Source organism: Plodia interpunctella, chromosome 3, assembly GCF_027563975.2.
Source record: "Plodia interpunctella isolate USDA-ARS_2022_Savannah chromosome 3, ilPloInte3.2, whole genome shotgun sequence".
In the NCBI taxonomy this organism is placed as follows: domain Eukaryota; kingdom Metazoa; phylum Arthropoda; class Insecta; order Lepidoptera; family Pyralidae; genus Plodia; species Plodia interpunctella.
This window is the reverse complement of record NC_071296.1, coordinates 1,673,478-1,698,694: the sequence shown is the minus strand read 5'-3', so window position 1 is coordinate 1,698,694 and position 25,217 is coordinate 1,673,478. Positions and strand designations below refer to the sequence as shown.

Below are 25,217 nucleotides of genomic sequence, written 5' to 3'. Positions count from 1 at the left end.
ACAGATAAGGATATTAAGTGTGACCTCGGTGGAAACAAGTTTAGAGTAGAATTTTTATTACGATTGTTTACGGGCGCAGTTAATAACGTTGGTTACACTATTGTGAGACTTGCATATGAGATGAATAACGATGCCAATAAAAAAGCAATACGTTTAAATTTAATATTTGAGGAGAAAGAAGCTGAATTTATAGAGTAGAAAAATTATTCGATAACAGGAGCACAATCCAAATCTTACTTTTTAAAATTTAAGATAATTACAGTAAATTGAAATTAATTTTATTTCACATCGAATAAGAAATATGATAAATAATGAAAGCTAAAGGAACTCTAGAGGAAGGACAAAACAGAGTTTAAGAAGAAATCTGTACTCTCTTTACCTATTTATTTTAGACTGTAGAAGTGCCTTTGCTAAATGTGTTGTTAAGTAATTTTGTGACAATATCTGTACAGGAGTATAATAATTGAAACTTTTCATTTTAACAAGTATAACACACCATTTAATACATCGTCCAGTGTCGATGATAAATGGGACGCATCGACCATAAATTATGTCATTTCATACACCAACAATGAGCATTTTATGCGCCTATAAAAATCTTCAATTATTTCGGTGGCGTAAATCATATGTTTAATGCTCGTTTTCGGTAATAGTTTGAAGAAAAAATATATTAATAAGCTGTTTTAGGTGTTAAAATTTATGTTCAGATTTAACCGAACATTTCACAGCTTTTGTTATATCTATTTTTCTTTTATATAGTTAAAAGTAAGACCAATAATTTCTTAGCGTGAAAAAAATTTATTTACCTTATTATTTCTTATTTTAGTAGTATCTTCCATCATCTTCTGCCTCTATCCAACCTTACTAATAGATCTGTGATTCTGTAGACGTTATTCCTACTTGCTACCATTTGCCCGCTGAGTACATTAGTTTTGGACACTACATACCCTCGTTCGAATTCACCATCTTAAAAGCAATCAAAAATGGCATAAGCTATTCACACCATGTTTGCATATCCGTATGCATCCATATCGTGCGTTATGGCAATCCCACCATTACTTATTTTTATTAGAGTAAATAAATTTCTGTTCTGTAAGCAATGCTCACTAAAACTGTAATCAGCTGTAGAAAGCGTTTTGTAATTTGTCAATTATACAACACCATTTCCACGGTTATAAAAACCGCAAAAAATCTAATGATCTGACTTGCGTAAATCAGTCGGGTAAGATCCATTCATAAATCACATAATCAATTGATTGATGACGTATCGGCTGATGTAAAACGTTGTTTTGATGTGTTAATTAAAAATGAAACAATTCCTGTTGCAGTGTATGATATGAATGGCACAAAGAAACCAGTGTTACTTGATATCGTGGCGTGAAATATGGTTCGATTTCGCCAAAATTCTCATCACGCACGATTTGCAACAAGACATTGATTTCTATCAAATTGTACTGGATGAAATTGTCACTTGAATAAATATTTCTGTGCTGATTTGATCCGCACATATTCCGCAACTTTATTAACAAAGATATACTGGGCGTAGCTTTAGGAAGTTTGTTAATTTTGCCGCAGCAAATATGTTATATCATTCATATGTCTTATAGTAAGTAATGTTTGCTGAATATGGATATTCTGAGTTAATTCTTATCTAGATCATGTTCTTAGGCATCAACGATTGGGCAAAGTGACTAGAAAAAGAAAGGTCTGAAGAAGGAAATACCTTGGCTGCGGAACATCCAAGAATGGACCGGGATGGCGAGCCATTCCGCAAAGATAAAGACAAAAGGACTTAAGAATACTTATAGCTAATCCTCACTAGTTGGAGAAACACCCTTAGAAGGAGTTAAGTGCCATCAACCAGTTTATGCTACTGTCTTATAAAATCTGAAGGAATATTGAAAGTTGATAATAATTTTGAAAGTATAAGTGGTTCGCTTCTTTTGCAACCGTCTAACAGAGACCACCAAAACAATTTTACTGTTGGAATAAAAATAAAGGTCTAACGTTTAGCAGCCCCCAGTCCAGCGCATTTACATGCCATTGCCACAGGAACACTGCGCATGTCTTGTCTTACACAATCACTTTCGTGACTTTCTGTGTTTTATACATGCCGCCGCCGTGCGCCCGCGCCGCCACGCTTTTCGATTGAGATCGGAGTGGACAGTTTTGACAGATAATGCAGTCGTGGATACCAGTCTCCGTCAAATAAACACTTCAGGGCGCCTTCAAGCTGTTTATGATTCGTAGCGGTAATCAAGGTGATTCGAATTTTCGGGTGAACGGAAGACACAAAAATTTCTTGTTTCTCCCAATGGTCGAAACTGGGTCGATTGATTGACCTTGTGAGCAAGATGTTTTGAGCATATATTCGTTGCCATGTATAATCATAACTAGGTAAAATGGTTGCTCACACACCAAATTAATAGTCGTTACATCATAAAATCCGTGGGACTATTTGAGTAGGTGTGACGTATTCCAAACCTCTCATTATCAGTAATTTACTGGGCCAACTGAATACACTTTAATCATAGTTCTCACCCACTAAATCTGACATCGCATCAAGGTGTGCTCCCTTTGGGTTCATAGGTATTTGTCTCTCTTCTACTACTCTCAGGAGTCTTGTTTACATCAACAATAAAATCCTAGCTGTCTTTGCTGAAAACGCTAATAAAGAATATGTAACCATTGACGACCTCGGTGGCGCAATGGTGTTCTTGCCACTGAACGCAAAGGTTCCGGGTTCGATCCTCGGTCGGGTCCTGATGGAAAATGATATTTTTCTGATTGGCCCGGGTTTTGGATGTTTATCTATATAAGTATTTGTTATAAAATATAGTATCGTTGAGTTAGTATCCCATGACACAAGTCTCGAACTTACTTTGGGGCTAGTTCAATTTGTGTGAGATGTCCTAATATATTTATTTATTTATTAACCATATCAATCCCAGTTCCATTACATCTAAATAACCTTCAACAGTATTCAATAAACCCTCACAAATCGAAATTAGTTCGTGATGTAATTATGAAACTATTTTTTTTTGGAATTCTGGATTCCTATTTTAGATCCAGCGGGAGTAACCCTGGAGGCGGTGGATCAGTCAGTTTTTTCCCCTGAGCCTGGTAACACCAGGGTCGTTATGTAGCCTATTACTGCTCTAAATAGAGAAGTGCGCCGGAATTTTAATGGTCAGAAATCTCAGCGAGTTGGTTTTTTGTTGCTTTTTTTGGTTTCTTGATACATATTGTGGTGAATTATAAATTCTAAAAACCATTTCAAATTATCTATATATTTCTGTAATCTTTACAAATGAGGTGAGGTCAGCTCAGTGACTTATACAGCAAATAAATGACTAGACACCAAATGGACAATATTTGGTTTTCAGTCGCGATACAAATAAAATGACGACACACAACGGCCCACTAATCACCAATAAGCACTAAGCTTGTATCGCGAGTTTATGGACAAACACAGAAACGGGCACAACACATGCGAACCTGTGATCACAAGACCAAGTGTGAACCTCCAGATAGCGGATATCTCGTGAATTCATTCGTGAAACCATGATTGTTAGTAAGTCAGTGAGCCAATACATCACCTATATTGCTAAACCATTTGAATCATTGATATATGGCTTCTAGATGCGACAGATTTATAACAGTGCCCGTTATATGTAATTGATGCATATTTCGTGACGCAATGTACTCAGTTTCTTTGAGCGTACAATCGACTGCATTTAATTGTACATTATTCGTCAAGGCAAGAAAGAAGGATTTCATTGAGGGTGACATAATAAGCCCGATACGTAGTCGAGGGCATTAATCACCCGAGTTGAGAATCGTACTTTTTCCGAGTGATACATAGTGCTCTATACGACACCTGCCTAATGAAATAAGATTTTCCGGCAAAAGGTTATTCATGTCATTACAGCTTGTATACTTTCGAGAAAGAAAGAAAACATTTATTTGCCAAAAACATGAGTACAAATATACAAATTGATGTCAATATGAACCGAACCGAACCGAATATGGTATGCAAATATAAATAAATAAAGAGGAGCATACTATCCACTACAAATAACAAAAAAAAAAGAATTACAATGTATATATAGCACTAAATTCTATCCGAGTCTATCATTAAAGAAATCATTTAAAGTATAATAACATTTATCAGTTAATAAAGACTTGAGGTGATTTTTAAATAGATTTAAATTTAAGCTTTTATATTGATTTGTAATTTTGTTGTAAATTTTCGGTGCCATACATACTATGCTATTACCGAGTAAAGCAGTTTTTGATGGGTGCATGCATAATCGATAGATATCTTGATAATTCCTCGTTCCTTCGTTAATTCACGTTGGCTTTAAAATATCACAATTGTCACTAGACGACGCCATGTCGATATATTATCAAGTATACAAAGAGTGTTATAAATTTGAAAAAAAAAAAAAAACTACAAATTGAAAATAATATTCAACAATTTTGCAATGAGCAAAGCATTCGTACTATTATTTTTTTTGTGGTTACAATAGAGGCAACATATCAGTGAATATGTTAGATTACGTCGCTGAGTGTACAACAATCACGACAAGTCTACATCGAAACAGAACAATTACAAGAAAATGTCGCCGGAGAACAATGCATCTTGATGCAGATAATCGAGGTGAAAAGCACATTATTGCAGCTAAAATGAGCGTAGATTGTGTACAAGACACTCGTCTATAATAACAGCAAAAAATACATCAATCCATGTGCTTCTATCATTATTACATCAATGATCAATCAACTGAAGATAATACTTGTTCATTCATCATCATATCGAGCGTGTTATTGCTAACACTGGTGTCAGATTTTATTCAAGTCGCCTAAAGGCTAAAATAACTAAACTGTCCGCCAGTGTGCAGGTTTCCTCACGATGTTTTCCTTCACCGGAAGCAAGTGCTAGTCTATGAAAACTACTATATATGAGTCAGATTGTTATACAAACTCATATGGCACAAGTAGAATACGAACCTGAGACTTTTCGATCATTTCGGTCTTAACCATTACACCACCACCGCTTCAAATTTTATTCATTGAAGTTTTGAACTTTTGGTGCATTGCGATTAATTTTCCCAGTTGTATTTCATAAGATAACAAAGACAAGAGGAGTTTAGTGGATAAAAGTTAAAAAATATGAATTGCAAGCGTCTTAGTGTTAACTTACGTTCGTTTCTTCTTCTTCTCAGGGTGTCTCTAGTCTCCAACTAGTGAAGGTTAGCTATCAGTATTCTTACGTCCTTTTTGTCTTTAGCTTATCTTTATATTCATTACTTATCAAGAATTGGTAGACGTATACCTGTTAAAAAAAACAATTTTAAAATAGTAGCAGTATCAGATGGTCATAATGAATATAGATACCTATCGGTACATGAAAATAAATAATAATAAATAAATAAATATATTAGGTATAATCACACAGATTGAGCTAGCCCCAAAATAAGTTCGAGACTTGTGTTATGGAATACTAACTCAACGATACTATATATATTTATAACAAATACATATATAGATAAACATCCAAGACCCGGACCAATAAAGGACAGCTCAAAGATAGCTCAAACTACCCAAATCGAAGAACATGGCTATGAATAACAAGGAGAGCTACGCAAAGAAAGAGAGAGAAATAATATGTAAACAATTCAGAGATGGTCATACAAACAATATTGTAGTGAGTTTTCCCGTGACGGTTTTTCCACAAGTAGAAAGTAAGTGATTTCTTAACAATTGCACGTGGAAAGTGGTCGTAGCCGGTGAAAACTAGTTATTACAGCTTAATGTACTGTGACGTCATAACCCACTTGGCGATGTTGACGAGTTATGCAATGGTGCTGACGGTGGCTTTTTCAATTATGTTATATCTGACTCCCCGCCTGTTAACAAATTTCATAGTATTCATTTATTTTTATAAGAAACAGTTATTTTTTCATAAATAAGAATGTCTATTTATGTTGTACTAGCTGCGCCCCGGGGCTTCGCTCCCGCGGGAATTCTGGGATAAAAAGTACCCTACGTGTTATTTCAGGTTATATTCTACCCGTGTACATAAATTTCATAACAATCCGTCCAGTAGATTTTGCGTGAAATAGTAACAAACATCCTCACAAACTTCCTCATAATATGAGTAGGATATGATTTGTCTGCTACTATTTTCAGACCATCGAATCTTGTTTATTTATAAAAGGTCATAACTAATTTGACTTCGTTGACTGGCGCTGTGTAAACAGAGATTTTCTCTACGAGTCTAACTACAAAGCGATACAAGTGAAAAAGGAGACCTAGCAAATTGCTAGTTACCGATAACTGTTACAATTTTGACGTGAAAAAGTAAATTTCGAAAGGGTGTCACAGTTTTTCTTATCACTTCACCTACTATCACGAAAGTCGTGATCGTGACTCGCTACAATTTTACACGCTCGGCCAAATTAAATTTTGTCATTGTTGCAAAAAAAAAAGAACTTTACGGAAAACAGGTGGGGCTTTAAAAAATCTCGCTGTTTCTCGCTTGAAATTTTACTCGTGACATCATTTGACATAAAAAAAATAATTTCTGTGACACACAATTATTTTTTTATTTAACTAACAGTGAATAATGACGTCAGTGACAGGTCAATGCACCGCGTTGTCACATTGTATAAAACTTTCTGCACACAAAGCCGGGTTTGGTTGTAGGTTTGTGTGTCGAGGGCCATGATAATGGTGTGTGCCCTATTCAGACTTTGTCCCATTATGGGAATCGTGGTGAAAAGTTATGGTTCGTAAAATAAGAGAATTTTTTAAACGTTCACTGAGAGTTAAATACATAAATTAGTATTCCCTTCATAACTTATTCATTCGTCGGCCTCTGAACGTCGTAAAAGAAAATCTCATCGACTAGGTATCAAGATTATTAGGTACAAGGGCTATCATATAAATATATGAAGCTATGAGTAAGTAAGATTGGTTGCTTGTTTTAGCCCAAGAATACAACCACTCCAAGTCTAAATCGAAGACAAAAAGACACATGCTTTAGATAGAGAACAAAAACATCTATAAAGGATTAATATACAGCCGGTAGTAAAAGTATAGCCAAATCTTCAAAATTTTTATTAAGGCTACAAGGTTAATTTTTTTTACGCGAATCCTTTTGGGGCTTCTCATCTCCGACTGTAACCGGGAACACACGACGATGAATGAGAGAAAATATAAATATGTTGTCAATGAAAAAGTCTGCAATGAAAATTATTAACAAACAGTTGGCAGTAACAAAAATGAGTGTATTAGCAATAAATTTTGTAACTGCCAACTAAACAGTTAAACCTCCAACATCTAATCTAGCTGTGAAAACTGTATACGATCTATAAAAAGATAAAACAGTGGACATGCCGATTGTTATGTATGAGACGTGACACTGGACTGTTGTTACATCAACAGTCAGTGTGTCACAAACGGTATCGAAATCGTTCCAGTACAGCTATGTCATTTGTGACGATCGGCGACAATTGTCATGACGAATCGGGGTGCGTGTGAAGTCAGATGTAACATTTATTTTTTATTATAAAATCTCTCGTTGCAGACAGATGCTCAAGGCGTGCGGTGAGTCAAAAGTAGGTCCACTAATAATGCGATAAATTATTTATACGTCACCTAGAAATTATCATTAAAAATATCCACGTATTCTTATGCTGTTGAGCCGTCAAGGGAGAGGCTACCTCAGCCTGGTTAGAGTACACTATTGTATCATATAATTAAACATTCTGATGATACAACTATGCCCTTCATCGATGAGAAGCCTTTGTTAAAACGTGGTTTTAATGAAAGCGTTTTGTCGACTGGGTACCTTATGATCTAGACGAATTGCATGTCATAGGGTAGAAAATATACCTCACAATAATAATACATGAAAAAACTGGTTAAAATATAAATTGAAACTAGAGGCAAAGTAATGCCAATCAGGAAAAGAAAAAAGTTCAATCAAGAAGAGGAAAGACATTTAAGATGAAATCAAAACTAAGGCAAAAGTCGTGTCGTATATGAAGTAACATATATTGGAGAAAACAGACAAACGAAAAACGAAGATGGTGCTTGAATTAATGATCGACACGATGTAAAATTAAACAATGATATAACACAAATGATATGTACATCAATTGTGTATCTATAATGCTAGTAATTATTACATGTTCAGAAATGCGTCTCAGATCCACAAAATCTGGTTTCAGAACTAGATCAGCCATTAATACTTCGATATGAATTGAAAGAGCTTAGGTAAGGTAAATAAATTACTTAACGCCGCCGGTAGGTTCTCAAAAGGTTTATGGTCCATAAAACGGGGGCCTAATCTGTTTTCTATAGGTTTGTGTTAAGGGCCAACGTCCACTTCAATCCAATATTGCCTTTAGCTGAACTATAAAGTTGTATGATTTTTTTTTTCTTGTGATACAATAGTTATTGACGATAGAATCTATTCTGATTGATTGACGACGAGCTACTAACAACAGAATAATAATAGCGACATGTATTTAGTAGATGTGATAAAAATCGGATTTACTTCTAAATATTCTGTAAAAATGTTACTTGAAGTTAAAGCTTTCACTAATACCAAAACTTAGCCTCAGATAATCATAATTTCTAGGTACCTACTATCCTCATCCAGTTAGAGGAATGATTCATCAGAATCACGTCTCACTGGTTGAAACCATGCTTCGTAAAATACCACTATTTTGAAATAACGAATCAAATGAAATCATTATTCAGAAATTAGACCTTCACAGGCATATTTTCATGTAAAATTTTATATATAGTTATTTTTCCAAGACCTACAAAGAAAAACGGTCCTGATTTAAACTAAACAGAATCAGCCTAGTCAAATGTCCGGTGCTCCTTATTCCTACATCCATAGCACCATAAATTAGTGGCATGACAGCTGTGACTGTGAGCTGGCGGTCCACATAGAAATTTACGATTATCTCCCAGCACAGAGCTACTATGAGATAATTGGACATACGTAGTTGCACAATATAGGAGACGATACGGTATGAACCAAGATTATTTTTTTTGATGATTATAACATTTTTGAGATTCAATAGTTTTAAAGGTCGAATTTTTTTATACTACTAGTAGATGGCCCACCTGATGGAAAGCGGTCACCGCAGCCTATGGACGGCTGCAACACCAAGGGCATCACGTGCGCTTTGCCGACTCTGAAGAAATCTTTTCACGCCCTTTTTGAAGTTGTAGTCTCTAGAATATTTCTGAATAATTTTGATTTTGAGTAATTCTATTTGGTGTCTCTCATATTTCTTTATTTATTTTATTATTTTATTGTTACGGTCTTCTACTTATTTAGAAGTTAGGTTCTTGTCAGTCCCTTTAGGTGGAATGAAACACAAATAAAGACTTGCTTGGTTATTTTTAATGTTGTCTCTTGTATGCTTACTTCTACTTTGTTACTCGTATTTATTTACTGTATTTGCTTCATGTCTTGTTTGTGAAACATCTACATTTATATGGCAAGTATTTATTTAGTAGGACAGCTACAGATTGAATATCTGTAACAGACGCAGAAACTCTGTTCTTTGAGGTGTAGCAGCACTGATAGAATAAATAAATAAATAGTAAATAAATATATTAGGACTAATCACACAGATTGAGCTAGCCCCAAAGTAAGTTCGAGACTTGTGTTATGGGATACTAACTCAACGATACTATATTTTATAACAAATACATATATAGATAAACATCCAAGACCCAGGCCAATCAGAAAAAGATCATTTTCCATCATGACCCAACCGGGGATCGAACCCGGGACCTCTCGGTTCAGTGGCAAGAACTTGACCACTGCGCCACCGAGGTCGTCGAAATATTAGAACAGAAAGATTTGAAAACAGTTTAATTCTTTCGCGCGTACGAAGTCACTATCAAAAGCTAGTAACTATTATGTCAGAGTATGCACAATATGCTAAATGCACTCAGCCTTGACCAACTGCACTGTGCAACGGTGCATTATTGCGATTGTTGCTCAGTGCTATTAATTCAATGTATTAATTGCTGTACGCACGTTACATCTAGGTCAAGTATGTGAGGATGAGGACTGTTATATATTTAATAGCCAAATAATATGGGTTCATACTGCAAAAAGTTTAAAACAATATATAGTTTTTCGATTCTTCTATAAGATTACTTCAGGAATTCCGAGAAAAAAATCATTTGTAGACGTAGGATACATTAGGATTAATTTAAACAAATTTCTACGACTAAATAAGAGACCTAGTGGTAGCTAATAATAACTATTAATACATTCAGAGCAATATGAACCGACTGTACCTAGCGAATTGAGCCTTGGCCCACTGCACCAACAGAACGATGCAATTGACAAATTGTAGCCATTATCCCATTGCATTAACAATGCCGCTTCGTCACTGTCGCGTCTTCATTCAGACGGTCGCTGTACCGTTGATAAATTAGCCCATAAATTCATATTTGAGTTAGCAGTTGCTATGATTTCCTTTGATAGTTTGATAATAACACTTTGTTTCTACTACCAGACTGTTTTAGATCAGGTTGGTAGCAGAGTTTCTAATGCAAGTGCAAACATTGGTGACCTCTGTGGCCTAATGGATGACCATGATACCAGACTGCTACACTAGAGATCCTGAGTTCGACCCCCGAACAAACCTTTTCTGGGTAGTTATCGTGCAGATACTAACACAAGTTTCGAACTTACTTTTGGGATAACTCCATCTGTGGGATATGGTTTTAGTTTTACTTAAATAGTAGGATTGTTAACAGTCTGTAATCAATTCTCGCAAGTTAAAGAGCTAATCGTATAAAATGATATCGAAAAGAGCGCTATTAAATATGAAGATATTATTGAAGAAAATAAAGGCATCACATCGATTAATGTGTGTCCTGCGAAGAAAAATGTCAGTAGTTACAACATAGAACATTCTCAACTAAGAAATATCATCTAAGAATGTCTAATCTCTTATTAGATCTGAAAAGGATGAGCACAATTAAACTCCTTTATGTCTTGAGTGTCCGTGAAAGTGTTAATATATGGTCGGTCATGTTTCAAGTACTCTAGACGTTGGAATGGTTAATTTAGTTTAATACTCTGTGCGATAGCAAATCAATAAGGATAGTACCTGCCCACGCGCAGCAGTGGGCGGCGAAGACCGGTCTCTTTGATTCCCGCTAACAATACTGAATTATCACCCTTTTACACCTTAATAGTCTCCAATTAATATAGCAACCTAGACTCTGAGCGATCAAGTGGATAATATAGCGTTAATGGTGACAGAAATGGATCTAGATACTGATTAAGATGGCATATGAGCGGGAAAAGTTGAGGAAACTATCATTCTAAATCCCCACTTGAAGTGAATTAGGATGTTGACCTGATTTGTTAATGATCTTTTAAAGTCTGTATACACGTATTTAAAAAGAGTAAACACTAAAATCGTACACGTAATTGAAAATGTATGTCAGGTTATCTACGGATCTTCATTCGATGTTTAATTTGCAATGAATTTGGGTGGGTTGATGTGCGGCGGACATTGTTTACTTTTAATGGGAACTACACGTTGACTGACAACAAAACTAACCAATGTACGGTGATTAGTCACAACGTTGGACCAATATTTACTTGCGATTTAAAAGGTGAAATCGCATTGCTCGCATCCGATCCAGCCACGCGTTATAATTGATCAGACAAATATGTAACCTTTAAAAACTACGGGAACGCGAATGAGACATTACTCCAAAATCTGAAAGCGATTTTAAAACTTTCATTTCTTACTTCTTTGAGTCATTATTGTCTTCTCTAGTTAAATCTCCTAGTTTCAATGTTCCCTTACTTTCATTAATGATATTGACCTTAATTGACATTAATGATATGACCGACTGCTTTCTTCATGTCATTTGTTTATTAAGTAACGAATAAATAATAAATAAAAAAATCACTGTCACTGAATTTAATCTCAACGCACGAACTTCTAAATCAATAAACTCTGAAGCCGTTGACATATTTCTTATTGTTTAGACAGGTATTAAAAGCTGTCAGGGTCAAAAGCCACAATCTGAGCCGGCATCACCATTCAGTCACGCAAAAATGGATTAAGTCAATGGAGATTATTATCTCTTGATCTGTTTGTTCAACGATCATGGCCTTGCTAATCCTAAATCCCTAGGTTGTTGAGGTTACTGTCACTGACAACCGCAGAAGCTTACAAGTGCTTTAGTGGCATTTCATACGCATTTTGGACAAGTATTTGAAAGTCAATAGTTATCTGTCTTACAAAAGATCTGCTATTTAGATAAATAGATGAAAAATATGATGATTGATGATATTATCTGAGATACGATTGATATTTTTTTTTTATTAATCTTAACAAAAATGTACGGACAGATTATATGAAATTTCAATGTATAATCAACAAGAACTATATTCTAAATACAACGACAGACAAAATAAACATCAGATTTCTAATAGACCCTATTCTTTCTTCTTATTCAGTCTCTCTATCATTCAAGTCTTAATAGGAAACAATAAAAAAAGTTGGACGTCTCAATCGCCTACAATCGCGATACTTCTGCTAAATGGTCTGTCATTAGTTGCTATGCGCAAGCGCAGGCCACAATAGCCATCATGATCCACTATTGAGATCTCAACAATGAGATAGCTGTCGTCTAAAAGTGTGTTGATGGTCTTCTTTGAGAATTTATCAAGATCATTTTAGCATTTACATCTTGTAAAGTAAATGATAGCCTGTCTTAATTAGTGTCTATCACTGTACAGTTGCCGCTAGATTGGTCAGATGATTAGGCAGTTTTGACATTTTTGTGTCCAACATCAATTATTACATTAGTTTTAATTTAAAATCTTAAAACTGTTTTACCAATTAATTATATTTGTTAATCTTACATGTTATTTAGAGTTAGGAGACTTTTGTACTTAAAAGCCATCACCAAAACAATATAACTATACTCGTTCTGTCAATGTCAAATGCGATAGTGACAGTACATTTCAGGTTAAAGTACTTATGATTAAACTTTTTTATGAGTAAGTGGTGTGTAACCAAGACATTTTATTTATGTCGATGTTATTGCAGTGTTAATTATTATAATAATTAATATATTGAATAATGCATCTTTGTAATTTGTTTTCCATGTGATTCTCTAACAATTACATCACGGTTTAAAATAACTGTATAACAACAATAATACTCAATGAACGGAGAACTACAGAATCGTTAGAAAGCGAATGAGCGTTCACAATTAACAGCTTTTAAAGGGTTTCCACGTAAATCTTGATAATGAAATGCTCACTGACTCACAGGATCATCAATTGTTCAATTTTGAACTTTACGATACCACAGCAAAGTTCAATATCGTATGTCGCGAAAGATAAGTCATTGGAAAGTAAAATGGGGGCGCACCTGACGTTGCTTTCTTTACGCGAGTTCTTTTTGCTTTAGTGAGAGTGGTCTAGATTCGATAATTGTGCCGGTAGCGGGTCCGTGACGGGTCCGAGTTCGACTCCCGGTGTTTCGAGTACCACTAGTTGTCGAAACGTCTCCTATTTGGGAACTGGTTGATAAATATCGCAGCTCGCCTAATTGCATTGATTTATATCCTTCACGTTGACAGCAGTTGGACTTACGATACGAACAATTTATAATGGATTTCGTTAATTTGATTCGATTGACCACAAAATTGGACTTTGAAATTGTCATTCTATTGGATTGAACTGTTTTAGTAAAATGTTGGTTTTCTTTTTCTTGCACTAATTTAAATGTGTGATTGGATTATATTATTGCCTTTAGATATTTCATATGTATGTATTTTCCAAATTGCTTTGTTCTAAAAAATCTTCACCTATGATCTAAATTCCTACATCGCAGACCATGTGTGTGAACTATTGCTTCATATACATACAGTTCATTGTTGTTGGTTCACAAGAAACATTATTATCTGTAAATTTACGAGTTCCTGTTTGAACAGTTGCTTATCCAATTAGACCGAAAGTTTCAACAGTCCAGTCTCTCTTAATATGAGTCACGTTTCGGCAGCCATTTGTAACGGTTTTATTTGTTTGTCTTTTGTAGTGTTTATCGAAACTCGTGCTGTCGATAGCGTCTGGCTGGTTTTTGCGACGACGGTCGCCTTAATGTCATTTTTTTATCGCAGTAGAAAGTGACACTGAAGATTATCTTCGTCATTTACGGGATTTTATTTGAGATTGTCCTCACGTTGTGCAGAAATTGGCGATTTGGTTATACCTTTTTTGGTTCAGTCAGCTTTCTATGCTCCTCTAGCCATGTAAGGGTTTTGAAGCAATCGAAGATCTGGGCTCGTGCAGACTCGGCGGCGCCGACACTATCGCGCATCGCACTGCGCGCGCGCCGTCGAAAGTGCAAGTCGCCCAGTTCTCACGACCCCCTCTCTCCCCGCCTCTCGACTGTCGACTCCAACTATCGATTATTCGAATTATTTACACTTTCTGAAATCGAGTCCACGAATTAGATCGGCACCGGCGATAACGATCGCAATGCTCGCGCTGTGCATTGTCTCTCTTCTTATGGCTCAGAAATCGGTCTATTTAGCTTGTAATGATACTGTTAACTGCAACGCTGTTGCATTAGGAGCTGTTTGAAAATTGTATTGCGTCGGAACAATTGACGGGCGATTTTATACAACTGAAATTTAATTTTGTTTATTTGTGCATTTTGATTTAATTTATTCGGCTGATTTATGAACTAAAGTCGGCAATTTATACTATTATTGTAAAGAGTTAAACGTTTGTGAGATTGTATGTTTAAAGCGGGTAATCTCCGAAACTCAGTAGTTTCCTCGATTCAGTGAATCGATTTCAAAAATTCTTTTACCATTAGGAAGGTACATTATCCATGGTTGCCCGGGCAACATCCAAAGTAGTGGTATGATCTATATGGATACTAGCGTCTGTTAGCTTAAATACTTCATCTCTTATGGGGTGGACAGAGCCAAATGTCACGAAACTCGATGTCGAGCGACGTTTACCTATATATAAGGCATATGATCGAATTTTGGGGTTATGGAAGATTCTAAAATAGACTAAGACCAATGCAAAAATTTATTTCGAAATTCAAAGCTTGGACCATTAAGTTTAATCTCTCTCCGTAAATCCTAACCTCTCAATGAGCGTATAAATTTTCATTCACACCAAAGATAAGATCTAAATCACACTACACAAGTGCATTGGTCGTGCTCTCTCCCACCCACCGCAAATTATTTCATTTAATTACAATCACGAAACTGTTTCAATGTAAAGTGATGTAGTTTTATTGAGCAATATGATTTTGTGTTTGTATAACAATGTTTTTTTTTTGCACCCACACAGCATTCTAACTTTAAACCTTGTTGACTGTTAGCTAATTGCTTATAAATTGTATTTTGTTCTATAATGTTCAAATAAAAATAAAAACAGTTGTAAAACTGCGCTTCAATCAAATATATTTTTCTTCAGTGCCATAATGTACGTGCAACAACACATCGTGCGTTCCAAAAATCATTGCAAATTCGTCGCTAGTGTTACATACATAAAGGTTAACTTTTGATGCGATTGACTGTACAACAAAAACCTTAATTTTTCAAATGGCTCGAGTCGGACATCTTGAAAAATTGAAGGACAGATAAAACAATCTGGTTGGTGCATGTTTTTTTGGCCTTTGCAATATTGCTTATTAAAAAAGTTAACTCGAAGGCGTCAAGAGATCATGTTAGCAGCGCGGTTGTAAAAAAAAAAAAACAAAACAAAATGGAAACTAATTTCGCAATGTACATTTTTCATTTTAATACCTAAATCTGACCCTGGAGCGGTCATTTAGAATCGAGTTTTTGAGTACGTGCGCGCGCATATTAAAATACTCGTTCCACGGAAATTTTTGAAAATAATTGCATCCCAAATTGTGGTCGGAGATGCAGAGCACTTTAATTTTTTTTTTGTTGTTGCATGCCTTTACACGAAAATCATTGCATAACTCCGTGATCAGTTTAAAAAGTTGGTATTATGTTATGTTAAATAAATAAAATAAAATAAATACTATTATTATAAAGAGGTAAGCGTTTATGAGTTTGTATGTTTGAGGCGGGTAAACTCCGAAACTACCAAACCGATTTCAAAAATTAATTCACCATTAGAAAGTTACAGTTATACATCCTTGTAGTGAAATATATTAATGTAATAACCAAATCCGTTTGTTTGTCCGCAGGCGAGCCGAAAGATATCCAAATGCGGCTATCTGTTCGTGGCTCCCGGTTGGGACTTCTCCAATCCGCTCTACAGAACAAAGGTAAGCTTCTTCTCCAAGCAACAGTGAGAGATCCTCATTGATTTATTGATTTTTTAACCACCGACGCAAAAAGGGGAATGTTATAATAAGTTTAAGTGTCTGTGTATTTTTCTGTGACATCGTAGCTCCCAAACGGATAAACCGATTTTCGTTTCTTTCTGTGTCATAGATAATTTTGTCCCGAGTGTTTTTGGCCATGTTTCATGAAAATCGGTTCAGCCGTTCAAAAGTGAATATGATAATTGAAAGTCGGTTTTTTTTCATTTGTCTAACAAATAAACTTTTTTAAAAAAACCAAACGCCTAGGCGTTTATCCCTAGATTAATCCACTGATTCTTAGTTAATCAATCAATATACTGTTATGAGGTTATAAAGTTTTAATAAATAAATAAATAATAATTTTAAGCGCAGTGCATCCAAATGAAAGGACGCGAAATTTTATACCATACCTATAATTTCTAGTGTTGTATTTGTAATCGATGTTAAATTTTATCGATGTCAACCATAGTCGGTTTTACCACTCTGTGATTCGAGATTTGATCTCGCATAATGCACACCATTTGTATTGATGGCGAGCGATGACAGGGTATAATGTGACCTTTACAGCTGCAGGGCTACCAACATTAACGACACGTTGATTGCTAAGCTTCAGTTGCACCAGTCAATTTTAACGTCAACTTCTTTAACCGGTGTTTTGCGAAAGTTAACCAGTGTCGAACAAAAATCTCTAATGCCAGCTCCACACTCTCGCCGATCACGGGACACGTGCCGACGCGAATGCGTAAACATTGCTTAGTTAGTATGTGTTCTTTTATTTACCGCAATTAAACACAGCAATGTATAGCAAAGTTCCGCCAAAGTTTTGACAACTGTTCGACGACAGTGTGTAGCCGACATAACAGTGTTTTAATCAACATAGGCGCACCGACGTTTGGATGTTGTTTAGGCAAGCCACAGATATCTATAGAAAAACTCATGAACATTAATCAAGTATTTGTTATTACCTACTTAAATCTTTTTGATTAGAATTTTTCGATAAACTGGTCTAGGTAATTGAAAACTGGCAACCCTAGCTTGTGTCAATAACCTCTTGAACTTTATTCAGCACAAGCTAAAGAATACAAAGCCGTAAAATGAGTGATAAGTCTTTCTTTGCGAACGCAAGTGCAGCTCCCTTTCATTATTTTTTTTTAAACCTAAATTAATTTGCAGCCTTTCAAACGATCCTGACAGCTGAATTGATAGCAGTTTTCGATGTATGATTAATATATTGAGTGCATTCTAAGTTTTAACTTTGATAACTAGAGCACGCAAAAACGGACTTTATATTCATAGGGATATGATTAAAATTGAATCTTAACATGTTTGTACTATAGTTGAGTAAATCCGAACGTATTGTATTTAAAATTTTTATTCGCGCGGCCATCTTTTTGGACACTTTTTGGCGCCAACTCGCGCGCCCCCTGCCGTGTTATCGTAATCTCATATCGAGTCTCAGACTTTTTCGACTGTTTGCATAATAATAATATTTTTCCTTTTATCGAACTTACGTCTGAGTGAACAAAAGGAAGCGAAGATGTGATCGAAGAGGACTGATCGCAGATACTGTTGAATTATCTTCGAATTCCAATTAAATGAAATTATATTCGATTTTAGGGCTGTTAAAAATTAAATAATTTGGGTATACACTAAATAAATAATAATAATAATATTAAATAGAATGAGAAAATTATCCTGCATTTTTAAATCCTTGCGGTATGTAGTTCCTAGAAGAACAGATGTACAGTGCTCATCCAAAAGCCTCTTAAATTATATATATATATATATATATATATATTTATTGTATTTCGGCATGGGAAATGCTGCTAAGACCCACTTTGCATAAGGGTGTAGTATATGACCCTAAAGTAGAAACCAGGGGAAGATATGACCTAGTTATTGAAGTACCACAAACAAAAACAAGCTTTGCACATAGACAATTCAATGTTACATCACCCGTTTGTATAATAAAATAAACAAGAAATTAATATATATAGTAAATTGCACAAAGAATGTAAATTATGATAATTGAATGGCTTAAAACGAAAGGATATGAACAGACTGAAGCCTTACTAAGAATAGAATAATAATATGTATAATATAATGTATATATGTGTATATATATATTTATAAATTGGAATTAAATATATTTAAATAAAGGTAAATCATAAATATTGAATAAATCATCAATATTGAAAGTATTGAAAGTAAATTACCTATCTACACTTAAGTAATGAAGTGTATGCTTTTATGAAAGAGCGGGGTCTCCTGGCACAGGCTTGCACGTTTCAACGGAGACTCCAATCACATCCTTATTGTGTCATGTGCTTTCAGTAATAAAGAATTTTCACACATTTTGGTACAATGTTTACTATTTATTTCGTGAAAAATACGAACGTGTGTTTAGAGTAAATATATATAAATATGTATAACGATTTTACAAATTATACCTATTTAAATATATAATTCTTCTTGTCTCTTATGCGGCTGCCATTTCAAAGGCGTGGAATTTACATATTTTCTTTCAACAATTCTCTCTTTTTTCACCATATCATTCTACAAATCAAGTCATACCATTTCTAACACTGTCTTTTCTACTTTCTTTTATACTTTTTTAGATCTTCCACTTCTTCTCCAATCTATCCATCCATATTATATATATATATCATACAAGATTTGCTTTGATATCATTATATTCAAGTGGGTATAAAATAAGTATATTTTATTTCAAGTTCGATACTTTATTATCCCAGAATTCCAAAAATATTTTATCGGAGAGACCCATCTCGATGAATTTTATCGATTCTTTTTCGGTCGATTACGATATCGACTTTAGGTTAATAGGTGTTATTTAGGTTATAAATTATCGGTTAGATTGGATTAGGGAATTTTTGAGAATAGGTTTATTAAGGCATGGTAATTTTAAGTTTTCAGATTACACTTAAGTTTTCTTGTATAGAAACTATGCTCTGACACCAGCACACAATAAAGTACATACAGATTTATCAACCTACTAAGGGAACTTCCATTAATCACGTAATGTTTTTTTAGCATAGGTATTTAAATTTATTTCTTAATACAAGATGTCACCATCTACAACGGCGGACTTAACCTATGCAGGGATCTCTTAATGTATTTGTTAATGGATGAAAATATTATTAGGACTGTATTTAATAGGGCTGATGCAATAAAAGGTCCGGAGGTGATGAAATGCGTGTATTCGTCCAGAAAAAAAGAGAGGCAGAGAGAGCGAGAAAGAGAGAGCACGCGGGAAACGTTATCAAAGACAAACGTAGACAAACATAGGCAATACTAAAATGTTGCCATTTCGAACAATATTTTTTTATCATTTAGAATTTTCCGCCACACTTGTTTGCACCTGTGGTACCTAATTAATGCTTAATTACTTAAATTGTGTACTACATTAACCATGTGTTAAATAAACAATTTAGATGGTTTTAGCAACGAAGATTTACTACTGAACGTGTCAATTTATGTTTATCTTAAAAATATTTTGAAGATGCAATAAAAATATGAAATCGTCAATTAGTGCGACGGCGAGACAGCTGTGTCGGGCAAAACTGATAATTCCCGGCTTTCTAGCCGTTTCGCGTTCTGCCTGCGCGTGCGCCGGTTGACAAGTGGCGCATAGCTCACGCACGACTGCCTTGAAAGGAAAAATTACGCTATTGTTTGTTTAAAGATATATCTTTTACGTAAAACATGCAATCATTTTCTCTATTTAAATAGCATGTTTCAAATGAAATTTATCTTTTTTAAAAGTCATTTTCAGTTAAAGTCTATCTTTATTGTGATCAAAATATTGTGACGTATATGAGTGGAAGTGCGTGCAATAAACGAGTGAGATAGTGAGAAAGAAAATATTCGTCTCCTTGTTAGAAAAAGCCTCAGGCCTTTTACAATGTTGTTATAATAACTATAAATATATGCTAGTTCACTTAAATTAAACGAAGTTGAAAATGGTTCGTTGCCTGTAAATTTTCCCAGCGATCATTTTCCTATCAACACTTTACCAGTAATGTAGAAAGAGACAACGTAATTGTAATTACTTTTGAGTATCCTTCGTCAATTAATCCTCAGCTCCGTGAGAAAAACATCCTATCTCATTAAAATACACTTATATTTTTCGAATCGGTTTACAGAAGCTACCGTAGCGTGACAGATGCACACCAAAATTGGAATTCACCTCAAAAATCCGGTTTAATCCAGTGAGCAGGACTCTATTTAAATCCATTAGACACTGTCAGAAAGTCCACACTTAAATCATTATTTGACATTTTTTGATACCTTTTTCTACGTTTAGTTTATTTTGAGGATATTACATCACTCCGAAGCTAATTTTTCCATTATGGCTAGACATCTGTTTGCCTTAAGTGATTTTTAATAGCGACTACCTTTGTTATACATTTCTAGTTTTTACTATACTTTGTCGCTATGAAATAATTTTGAGAACCAAACACCTATATTTCTAGCATTTGAATAAAAAATAAATAGACGAGTAATTGAATACCTTCTTGTTTGCTTGTAATAAATCTATTTTGGCATATTTGTATATCTTTTCGCACAAACTGTTAACTATTGTTACGTTTGCCTTCCCCGACTATTACGAGTGCCATAAATTCTCCGCAATTGAATAATCTTTCAATAGATTAAGTAATAAGTTACCTTTTGTAAAGACTCATTCAAAGCGTCAAATTGTGGAAATCTATTTATACTGTGGTTATACCATTTTGCCACGGGTCGCTTTGCGTCTTGGATGACACAGTATAAAAAAACAGTTGTGCAATGAGCCTACTGGTGCATTACCGTTCGTGCTCTATTGAATTATATTGAATTAACTTACGTAAAATTAGTTGTTTATATCAATCGAATAGAAAAGAATAAAAAATTGAAAAGATTTATCAATACATGTGAATCGGATTTTTGACTAGTAGGAGTTTCTATTAATTAACTTGCAATATGTCCCTATGTCTCGGGTGGAATCTTGCAACTCAAGTTTGAAGCAGGTATCTTCAACCGATTGAGCTGAAATTTTGTACACACGTTTAGTTTGGATGACAATGCAATATGCACACATTGAATCAGATATCTCTGACAACAATAAAATCTTGTGTCAAAAATGATTCTTTTTGTAAATAAACTTATTATAATTAACAAATATTTTAAAACTATAAGGACACCGACAGATTTGGATTTGGCCGCCTTTGAGATGTGGTGCTGGAGAAGGATGGAAATAATAAGCTGGACATAGAGAAAAAGCAATGAGGAAGTGCTGGAAATAGTAGAAGAAGAACACACGCTCACAGAAATAGAAATCAGAAGGGGAAGAATGATTGGCCACTTGATACGACACGACGCCTTATTTAAACTATTTTTGAAGGAAAGGTGAAATGAAGAAGTCCAGGGAGACCGAGGAAGTGTTATGCGAGTCAACTAAAAGAGAAAACAGGCGTTGTGTCGTATCGAGACCTTAAAAGTAAAGCCGAGGATAGAGAGGCGTGGCGTATACTCCACCGACAAGAGCATAGCTTTTAGATAAGAACAAGAAGATGTTTATCGTACCATTAAGTATTTGCCATTTAGTTTCGATTGCGAAAGGAAAGCTATAGAATCTTTAGACAAATATGGCTAAATTGCATTGCTACTGATAAATATTGAGCTGTCACCGCAAAGGTCACGGCGGGTCGTCAATAAATTTCGCTCGTTCATTCATAGGTCTTAGATAATTCATATTGCACTGCACGCACATTGAATGGAAAACAAAATCATATATTTATTCGTCTATTGTCGTTGGAAATGTCAATGTGATATTCAAATTACTTATGTAAGTAACACAAGCATGTGTCAGCTAATGGAAGGGATAGCTAGTGGTATATCCATACTTCCATACTAATGTTACAAAATGCGAAAGTCTGTCTATTTCTGTCTTTCTATCTGTCTGTATCGCTTTCACGGCTAAACCGTTGTACTAATTTTGATGAAATTTGGTATGTATGTAGTTAAAGACCCCCGTTAAAACATAGGCTACTTTTTTATATAAAATCAACCCCCTAATGCCTGTAATGGGGGGGGGGGGGGGGAAAGTTTGTATGAAAATCGTCTGTTCCGCTTTTGCAGATAAATTCTCGCGGGCGAAGCCACGGGCAAGACCTAGTGGTAATACAAAATAAGTGGGATAGAACTAGCTTATAATAATAATAATGATTATTATTTAAATTTTATTGAGATTAAATAAATTAAAAATAGCGAACTTTATTCCACTGTGTTTTCTATTCTGTGGATTGAATTCAGTCTAAAAGTTTAAAATATGATTGTAGCTAGGGCTTCTGCTCTTTACTCACTATTGCCGAACAGACATATCCCGACGTGAATAATTACATTGCGTAATTAGTATGACAGCTTTTATTTATCGCAAGGAAAATTAAGCGATGTATCCGGTGAATTTATAAGAGCATTTTAATAAGGGCATTTCGGCATAAGGGTGTACTTACGCCAATTAAATCAGGTTGAAAATATTCGGGTGTAACAGAGACAACCATTCAATCGAATGGCGAGTAAGGGATAATCATCCCTTACTCGCGCATTACTTTATGTGTCGCCGGCCTGTCGCGAAGCCGTCGCGTTTTTATTGGGCCGATGAAATCGATCGCGATCTAATCAAAACAGATAAAAAAGGAACCACGTGGTATTTTTTTTTTAAATATATATATTTAGCGTCTGGAAACCAGTATTTTGTTGTTTTTTTCATTTGAGAATACATTTAAATAATAATACATTTAACTAATATTATAAATCTATAACTATACTATTATTATAAAGAGGTAAGCGTTTGTGAGTTTGTTTGTTTGAGGCGGGTAATCTCCGAAACTACCAAACCGATTTCAAAAAATCTTTCACCATTAGAAAGGTACATTATCCAAGATTGCTATAGGCTATATTGTATCTCACAATTCCCACTGGAGCGAAGCCTCGGTCGACATCTAGTATACATATAAAATCTATCTTCTTAAAAGTTTGCATACAATATAGTTTGAAGTACCTACGGAGAAGGACATAGGCACCTTTTAATTAACCTGTAAAAATATATATTCATGTAATGTTAACAAACACATGCACTTGCATTTTAAAACAAAACTAGGCATAAGTATACCAATTTCCTATAGGATGAAAAACTGGAAGTGCTGGCCCCGGTCGTTCTATCAGTTGGACTAGTAAATGTCACAAGCAGAAGGTTAATTGCGATTTGTTTCATCTCTACAACGTATATATACAGTCAACAGCACAAGTTACCCTGCATGAACCTCTATGTCGCGGTAATATCGGCGAGTTTGCAATTTGGGTAGGTCGATATGCTGTTGACTGTACTATATGATATAATAATATGTGATTTTAATTTATCTTGATTTATTAAATTCATCAATTCATTCAAATTCAATATTTTTCAAATCAGGATTATCGTCATCCATTTATTGAGCTCATAAATTTACTTAAATCTAAGTATACTGCCGATTTCCAAAGCGCTGGTGAAGAAGAAGGGTCGGCAATACGCGTGTGACAACCCTGAACCTTCATACGGTGAAGAAGAAGAAAGAAGAGCCGCAAGAATTGAGACCCCTCCGTGATAATTGTATCACAGTCTTGGCATAAAACATCACTCACGTCTCAAAATGTCATTCTTTCTCAAAGATTTTGCGAAAGTGAAATTGTGTAGCAGGTAATAATATTTATTTATATATTGCACTAAATTCTAAAAAATGATGGATTTCTCTACCAGTCAACCGTTAGACCAAACGAAGAAACGTTGAATTCTCTGTTTGGTCTAACGATTAGGTGATGAAAAGTGCATTAAAAAAAAGGAAAAAAAAAGATTTTTTCAATCAATATATTCGGAATGTGGTGGCATTCTGCGTCAAGATCCCTCGTCGAAACTATTTTAAGAGCCCAAGAACCGGATAACCTGTCAGTACATTACCTTCTGGTACACATTTGCGCGGACGCATTGACCTGATGTACTTTTAATGGCGTCCTGTAATGCATAAATAATGTTCGCGTTAGGAGCATCGCGAATCAGGTGCGCTGGCGCAACCTGACTGTTGCTTAGCCACTTAATGAAATTCGGTAGCACGAACACGATTTTTTTTATACCACCAGTCAAACAGGTATGCGGCTCATCTTATGGGAAGTGGTTACCGTATTCTATGGACGCCCACTACACCAGGGTTGTCACCAATTACCATTTATTTTAAATTGATTTGAAGCGGCAGCGGCCCAGTGGTTAAGACAGTCCGCCTATGAACGAGAGGTCCCAAGTTCGAATCCTACTTGCCACTAGATGTCGGTAGGTAGTCGTAAAAGTCATGTCATGTGTTTTATCCTCTAAACTCCTCTTGTCTTTGTTATCTTATGAAATACAACTGGGAAAATGAATCGCAATGCACCAAAAGTTCAAAACTTCAATGAATAAAATTTGAAGCGGTGGTGGTGTAATGGTTAAGACCCAAATGATCAAAAAGTCTCAGGTTCGTATTCTACTTGTGCCATATGAGTTTGTATACCAATCTGACTCATATATAGTAGTTTTCACAGACTAGCACTTGCTTCCGGTGAAGGAAAACATCGTGAGGAAACCTGCACACTGGCGGACAGTTTAGTTATTTTAGCCTTTAGGCGATTTGAATAAAATCTGACACCAGTGTTAGCAATAACACGCTCGATATGATGATGATTTTAAGTTCATTATCATTGCTGATGATACTTTAAATAATTACATATACATAGAAGTGTAGTCGGTGGAGTAAAACAGTG

The 25,217-nt window shown here is 35.1% G+C and overlaps 1 protein-coding gene across 3 annotated transcripts in view; it reads left to right on the top strand.

Moving 5' to 3' along the window:
- osp (outspread) overlaps positions 1–25,217 on the top strand; it is a 274,832-nt gene that overhangs the window by 85,689 nt on the left and 163,926 nt on the right. For 2 of the 3 annotated variants that reach the window (XM_053769380.2, XM_053769378.2), the window contains exon 2: positions 16,272–16,352. In XM_053769380.2, the coding sequence (XP_053625355.1) occupies positions 16,272–16,352 (81 nt within the window). Of the gene's footprint in view, positions 1–4,633; positions 4,664–5,228; positions 5,256–16,271; positions 16,353–25,217 lie in introns of those variants that run through there. The other variant, XM_053769379.1, reaches the window with a different exon arrangement.